At 52.9% G+C, this 7,890-nt stretch overlaps 1 protein-coding gene across 1 annotated transcript in view; it reads left to right on the top strand.

The window, feature by feature from the left end:
* The window catches only part of AHRR (aryl-hydrocarbon receptor repressor), a 120,931-nt gene that overhangs the window by 51,219 nt on the left and 61,822 nt on the right, over positions 1–7,890 (top strand). The window contains exon 3 of the mRNA XM_006900174.1: positions 4,588–4,694. Coding sequence (XP_006900236.1) covers positions 4,588–4,694 — 107 coding nt within the window. The remainder of the gene's footprint in view (positions 1–4,587; positions 4,695–7,890) is intronic.

Below are 7,890 nucleotides of genomic sequence, written 5' to 3'. Positions count from 1 at the left end.
CTCCCTCCATGAAGCACACCTGCATTGAATGCCCTTATCCCATGGAACACAGCTCCCTAACTCCATGGAGATACTCTCCCTCCATGAAGCACACCCCCATCCTACGCCCTTTCACCATGGAACACAGCCCCCCTAATTGTGTGGCCCTGGTTACTCTGTTCACTATGCTCCTTTTCCTCTTATCTCCTATGCTTTCCACCAACCCACTAGAAAAGGATACTGTGTCATTAGGGACACCCACTTCCCTTCCCACTGCACCTCTCCCTGATGTGATCCCAGAAGTTCTCATGATGTGGACTGTTTCTGTCACTGAGAAGGAGACAGAGACTGGAGAGTGTGACCCTCATGTGCCCACTGGTGAAGTCCTGACCACCCCTTCTGTCCTCATTCAAGGTTATGGTCTTATCCCAGGTTCAGACTCTTATGTGAGACCAGGCAATACAGGGAGAGTAGAGAAAGTGACCCATGAGAGAGGTCCCTGAAGATAAGGAGGGCCTGGAGGTGATGGGGGCCCTAGGGTAGTAGGGGCCTTGGGTTTAATAGTGACCTGGAGATGATGAGGTCCTGGGGGTATTGAGAATTCCTGGGTAATGGGGATCTTGGAGTTAATGGGATTGGGTGGTGATAGAGATCTTGGAGGTGAAAGGATCCTGGGAGTGATAAAGTCCTGGAGGTGGTGAGGTCCTGGAGGCAATGGAAGTCCATGGAGGTGATGGAGTCCTGGAGGTGATGAGTTCTTGGAGGTGATGGGATCTTGTGGGTGATGGAGGTCGTGGGACTGATGAGGTCCTGGAGGTTATGAGAGTCCTGAGGTCTTGGGAGTTGCAGTGTTAGCTTAAAGTTGGCTTTTTTTTTAAAGCTATTACCTTAGCACCGTCTGTTCTCCAGCTGCCTTAACTGTAGATACATGCTCTTCCAAATCATCAACACCTGTGGGACTAGGATAAGAGAGTATGCTTCCCACACAGGGCAGAAGGACTTGAAGGAGACTGGTGCAAGAGCCTGGGGAGAGCAAGACCCTGGTGATGCTAATAGAGAGACTGTGGCATTGCTGTGGAGAAACTGTGGCAAGGTGTAACCAGAGGAACCCTGAGATAAAGGCCACAGTTAAAAGTTTTACTGTGCTTACTAGATAATTAAGGAGAAGCTGACTTGCAACTGCTCTGAGGCAAACCTTGCTGGATGACTGAGGAAACCAGAGGCTTCTTTAATTTGGACTGCTGAACTGAAACCAGAGCCTGGACTAATTGAAAAATTGTGTCATAGGACTGCTGGGCTAAATTCTGGATTTGCATTGTGTGACATTCTTTGCCCCTTCCACTCTCCAACTTCTTTAATAAACTCCATTCTCAGCATCACAACTGTGATCCCGTGACCCAGCAATGAATAAACGAACCTGCCACTGCTCGCTGAAACTGAGGAGGACCTCATGCACTTACTGCAGAGGGTCAAGGACTGCAGCCTTCAGTATGGACTGAGGCTCAGTGTCAAGAAGACAAAGATTCTCACCACTGGACCAATTGGCAGCATCAGGATGAATGGTGAAGAGATTGAGATTGTTCACAGCTTCAGTTTGCTCGGCTCCACAGTCAACACTCTTGGCACCAGCAGTCAGGAAATCAAAAAGCATATCGTGATGGGAAAGTCTGCTATTAGGGACCTCTCTAAAGTACTCAGGAGCAACGGTGTCTCTCTGGAAACTAAGGTGCACCTGATACACGCCATGGTCTTTGCAATCGCTTGTTATGCATCAGAGAGTTGGACAATGACTAGGGAGGATAGAAGGAGAATTGACGCCTTTGAGCTGTGGTGTTGGAGAAGAGTATTGAATGTACCATGGACTGCCAAGAAAACGAACAGATTTATTCTAGAGAGGGTTAAACCAGGCTGCTCCTTGGAGGCAAGGATTCTGGGGCTTCGTCTGACATACTTTGGACATGTTGTAAGGAGAGACAGGTCTTTGGAGAGGGACATCATGCTGGGTAGAGTAGAGGGACAGCACAGGAGGGGAAGACCCTCTATGAGGTGGATTGATTCAGTGACTGGCGTAATCTGGATGGGTGTGTCAGAGGCAATGAGATTGACACAGGATAGAGCACAGTTTAGGGCTGTTGTGCATAGGGTCGCTATGAGTCGCAAATGACTCGACGACACATAACAACAACAACAACAACAACAACAACAACAACAACCACTGCTGCTGTGGCTCTAGAGGCACCATGGGGCTGGCTGTGGGCTCTGTATCTGCTTTCTGCTCTGGAGTGGTGAGGGGCTGTGCTATTCTCACTCTCTCTGGCCCATTCAGAGAGATATTCTTGGCCCTGTGCCCCTATGTCTCATTTTCTGTTCTCCAGACAGGGGCCCTGGAGGTTATGGAGTCCTGGGAATGATAGGATCCTGCGGGTTATGGAAGTCTTGAGGGTCCTATAAGTGATAGGGGTTCTGGAGCTGATGTGGTCCTGGAGGTAATAGGAGTCTTGGAAATGACAGAAGTCTTGGGGGTGATGGTGATCCTGGAGGTGATTTCTAGAGGTATTGGGGGTCCTGTGAGTGATGGTGGTCCTGGAGGTGATAGGGATCTTGGAGGTGATGGGGGTCTTGTGGGTGATGTCCCAGAGGTGATGGGGCCTTTTGGGGTGATGGAAGCTTATGACGTCCTGGGAGTGATGGGGTCCTGGAGGTGATGAGAGTCCTCTGGGTGATGTGGTCTTGAGGTGATGGGGCCTTGGAAGTGATAGAGATCCTGGGGCTGATGGGGGTACTGAGAGTAATGGGGCCCTGGGGGTAACAGAGTCCTGTGGGTCATGGGGTCCTGGAGTTGTTGAGGTCTTGGGGTGATGGGGTCCTGGAAGTGATAGGGTCCTGGAGGTGATGTGGTCTTGGGATAATGGGGGGTCTTGTGGGTGATGGTATCCTGGAGGTGACAGGGTCCTGGAGGTCATGGGATCCTGGTGGTGATAGGGGTCCTGGTAATGTTGAGGTTCCAGAGGTATTGGGGTCCAGGGAGTGATGGGGTTGTGGAGGTGACGGGGTCTTGAGGGTGATGTGATCCTGAAGGTGATGTGGTCCTGGAAGTGAGGGAGGCTCTGGAGATGATGAAGTCCTGAAGTGATGGGGTCCTGGAGGTGATGTGGTCTTGGGGGGAAAGGGGTCCTGGAGGTGAGGGGGTCCCAGTGAAGGTGATGGGTCGTGGAGATGATGAGGTCGTGGAGGTGATGGGGTCCCAGTGATGATGGGGTCCTGAAGGTGAGGGAGTTCTGGAGATGATAGGGTCCTGGGGTGATGGGGTCTTAGGGGTGATGGAGTCTTGGGAGTGATGAGGTCCTGGAGGTGATGGAGATTCTGGGACTGACAAGGGTTCTGAGGGTGAGGAGGTCCCAACAGTGAAGGACTCCTGTGGGTGATGGTATCCTGGAGGTAATGGAGTCCCAGAGGTGATGGGGCCTGGGTGAGCCTAGGGTAGTGGAGTGCCTGGAGATGATGTGGAAGGCGCCTTCTGCTAGGACTCTGGGGAAGGCAGTGGCTGCCGGCTGGGCTGCTCCGTGGCCGCAGGGCGGGCGGGGGTGGGGTGCAGGGGAGGGGGATGGCGCTCTGCTCGCACGCGAGGCTCTGGCTAGGGGCCAGGCGGCTGTCACAGCGGGCGCTGAGGGCTGGATCGCGTGACAAGGAGCCTGGCCTCAGCCACAGGAATGTCCCGCTAAGGAGGGAAGTGGAGGCGGGTTCCTGGCCTGGTGGGGGTGGGCAGCACTGTGCTAGGAAGGTCCCTCCCCGCCAGAGAAACATGTTGGGGGAAGGGGTGAAGTGAAAAGGGGCCAGAGGAGTGGGAGCAGATCCCCCTCCCTGCCTCGGAGAATCCAGCAGTGGGGAGGGCAGGGCCCCCCAGTCCCTGTACCCCAGCATGTGGGAAGTTAGGGATACCAAGTTTTTCAAGATACCCAAGTCAGGGGTGATGTCTGAGCCTGTGAATCCTCCACCCCAGGAACAGCCGTGACCTTCAAGGAGAGCAGTGGCCTGGGTGGGCGCCCCAGGTCCTGACCCCAGCACCTCCATTTACGCAGCCAGTGTGGGAGAATGACCCACAGAAATAGTATGCCTGGGGTCCCTCTGTAGGGACAGAGCTCCTGCTTGGGGGAATGTGGGGCTGTGAGCAACCTGTTAAGAACTGGTTTAATGATGTGAGACAGGGCCCTGCCCCCATACCTCACCTCCTGGGAGCCCCAGTCGGCCTGGCATTGCTCTCTGCACTGCCCACTGTTCAGCACCGGGGAATAAGGCTGCTTCCTTCCAGCGGATCCCATCCACTGGGGCGTCTGACTGTGCTCCTTGCACATGAGGGGATGACAGCAGGAAGGGTGCCAGCAGACTTCACAGGGGGCACTGGGGGGATGCACACAAGCAGACTTCACAGGGACCAGGGGAAGAACAAAGGTGGACTTCAGGGGGACCACAGGGCGCAGGCAGGCGGATTTCAGGGGGACTCTGGGGTAGACAGGTGGACTTCAGGGGGACTCTGGGGTAGACAGGTGGACTTCATGGGGACCACGTGCAGTTCTGGTTTCAGGTGACACCCTCTGTTCTCCCCGACAGCCGTGCAGGAGTCCTGCTTGAGGCAGCCGGTAGCCAGGGATCACTGCTCAGGAGCTGCTCGTACATGTGGCGAGTCAGAGGTGCTGGAGGGCAGGCTGCTCCTGGAGGTGAGTGCTCGCTGTCTGACTCAGAGTCTTTGGCAGTGGCCATTCCTAGAGACAACAGAAATATCTCTGAAGCGTTCTGGATGGAGCGCTTGACCATTCCAGAGACCAGGCAGTGGGGGTCACTCTTGGTAAAGGAACAGCCTCCTGCCCCAGGACATGCCTTCCTCACCACCAAGAACTCCCCTCAGAACACTCCCCTTCAGACCAATGACACCCTCCAGAACACCCCTTCCTCAGACCAAGGACACCTGCCGAAAGAGCCCACCTCATACCCAAGGGCATGCCCAGAACACCCTCTCCTCAGATCAAGGGTGCCCCCAGAACACCCCTCCTTACAACGAAGGACATCCTTCCTCATAACCTAGAATACCTCCTAAAACACCCCTCCTCATAGCCAAGGACACCTTCTCAGGACACCCTCCCCTCATAGCCAAGAACATTCTCCAGAACAGCCCTCCTCATCGCCAAAGATGCTCTCCAAAACACCTCTCATAACCGAGAACATCTTCCAGAACAGCCTTCCTCATATCCAAGGACACCCTCCAAAACACCTCCTTTTCATAACCAAAGATAATTCCAAGACACCCGCTCTTCATAACCAAGGATACCCAGAACATCCTCTCCTCACAACCAAGGACTCCCCTGCACCAGAATACCCCCTCCAAGCATGCCACTCAAACACTTCCTCTTCACAACCAAGACACCCTCAGAACACCCCTCCTCAGACCAAGGACACACCCCAGAACACCCCTTCCTTATAACCAAGGACATCTCTCAAGAACATCCCTTCCTCACAATCAGAATGTCCCCTCTAAGCATCCCCCCTCAAAACTAAGGATGCACCCTAGAACATCTCCTTATATCAGCCAAGGCCACCCTCACCAGAACACCCTCCTCAGACAAGGATGCCCTCAGGGCAACCAGCAGGTTCTCAGGCTAGGTGGGTGACCCTCCCTCATAGTGGGACATCCCCAGGTTCCTTCTCTAAGGTAGAGGACCTCCTCAGGACCCTTCCATACATGTACATTGATAAGTGAAGTTCACTCTACACCAGCAACAGGAAGAATCTGAGAAAGTAGGGTTTTATTTATAAATGAGAGCTGTTCCACTGAAGTGGCCTTGGCATTGACATGTGGTGGCAGGCAACACCATGGGATCAGAAGGGGCCCCTCACTTCTGAGGGTCTGAGTCTTCTTCATGTGGAAGGAACCTCCACTTTCTCTCCAACGTAATGAGCCTGAAGTCCTCAATCTAAGGGTCAGAAAAGGAGGAAGATCCCGGGAGTTCCGGGTGTCGTTTTCAGAAGGATGGTGCTCCAAGTTCTCTGGGTTGAGTTTACAGAGGACAGTCCGGCAAGTACTCAGGCTGGATTTTCATAGGTCAATGTACAGAAGGTTCTCAGGCTGGGTTTTCAGGGAAGGATGTTGCTCCAGGAAGTTTATGGGGCTGAGTTTTCATAGAAGGATGATTCTCAGGTTGTATTTTCAGAGACAGACGATGTCCCAGGAGGTTCTCAAGGCCGAGTTTTCAGTGTAATGGTGCTCCAGAAGGTTCTTATGCTGAGTTTTAGAGAAGGATGATACTCCAGAGAGTTCTCAGGCTGAGTTTACAGGAAAGGGTGGTGCTCCAGGAGGTTCTCAGAGCTAAGTTTTGGTTTGGGGGCTTTTTAAATAAAATTTTTCTTTTATACTAGTTTACTCACAAATTTCGTATACATTGTTTTCACACTGGAGCTTTCCTATTTCCTTTACTCACCCTTCTCTCCACTCATTAAATTGTGCAATCCTATGATTAACCTCCCACCCCCACCCCATCCTCACCTCTCTGCTCCCACCCTCCACCCTTGGATCCTTATATACATTCTTCAACAATGGTCTTATGGGATTGAGTTCGTTCACTTAGCAGAATGCTTGGAACTGAGTTTTAAGAGAAGGATGGTGCTCCACGAGGTTCTCGGGTTGAGTCTTCAGAGAGAAAAACTGGTGCTCCAGGCGATTTCGGGGGCTGAGTGTTCAGAGGATGATTGCTCCAGGAGATTCTCAGGCTAAGCTTTCAGATGGGGATGGTGTTCCAGGAGGTTCTCGGGGCTGTTTTCAGAGGACAATGCTACAGGACATTCTCAGGGCTGTTTTCAGACTATGATGCTACAGGACGTTCTCAGAGTTGAGTTTTCAAAGACATTCCAGGCAGTACTCAAGGCTGCGTTTGAGAGGTTGACAGTGCACCAGCAGGTTCCCAGGCCGGGTTTTCACGGAAGGACGGGGCTCCAGCAGGTTCTCGGGCCGGGTTTTCACGGAAGGACGAGGCTCCAGCAGGTTCTCAGGCCGGGTTTTCACGGAAGGACGGGGCTCCAGCAGGTTCTCAGGCCGGGTTTTCACAGGAGGACGGGGCTCCAGCAGGTTCTCAGGCCGGGTTTTCACAGAAGGACGAGGCTCCAGCAGGTTCTCAGGCCAGATTTTCACAGGAGGATGGGGCTCCAGCAGGTTCCCAGGCCGGGTTTTCACGGAAACACGGGGCTCCAGCAGGTTCCCAGGCTGGGTTTTCAGGATAATTCTCCAGTTTTGCAGGCTGAGTTTTCAGGTTGTGCTCTGGGGTCTTCGGGCTGAGTTTTTAGAGGACGATGCGCTAGGAGATCCTGTGTTGAGTTTCCAGATAAGAATGGTGTTCCTGGAGGTTCTCAGACAGGGTTGTCGGGGTGATCCAAAGGGTTTTCAAGGCTGCGTTGTCAGAGGACAATGCTCCAGGAATTTCTTGAGGTTGATTTTTTCCAGGTGACAGTGCTCCGTGAGATGGTTGCATTGAGTTTCCCAAGAAGGATGGTGCTCTGGGGGGTTATCCAGCTTCATTTTCAGAGACTGATGCTCCAGAATGTTCTTCCACTGAGTTTTCAGAGAAGGACAGTGCTCCAGGAGGTTCTCAGGCTGAATTTTCAGAATGGGACGATGTTCCAGGAGGTTCTCAGGCTGCGTTTCCAGAGCAGGACAGTGCTCCAGGGAGATCTTCAGCTGTGTTTTCAGAGAAGGGTGGTGCTTACAAGGCTTCTCGAGGCAGAGTTTTCACAGAGCATGCTGCTCCGGGAAGTCCTATCGCTGGATTTTCAGAGGGTGGTGTTCCAGGAGGTTGTCTGGCTGAGTTTTCAGGGGATGAAGATCCAGGATGTTCTCATGTTGAGTTTTCAGAGAATGATGGTGCTCCA

Source organism: Elephantulus edwardii, unplaced genomic scaffold (assembly GCF_000299155.1).
Source record: "Elephantulus edwardii isolate Elephantulus edwardi_28Jun2011 unplaced genomic scaffold, EleEdw1.0 scaffold00274, whole genome shotgun sequence".
NCBI classification, from domain to species: Eukaryota; Metazoa; Chordata; class Mammalia; order Macroscelidea; family Macroscelididae; genus Elephantulus; species Elephantulus edwardii.
This window is presented reverse-complemented; position numbering and strand designations above follow the sequence as displayed.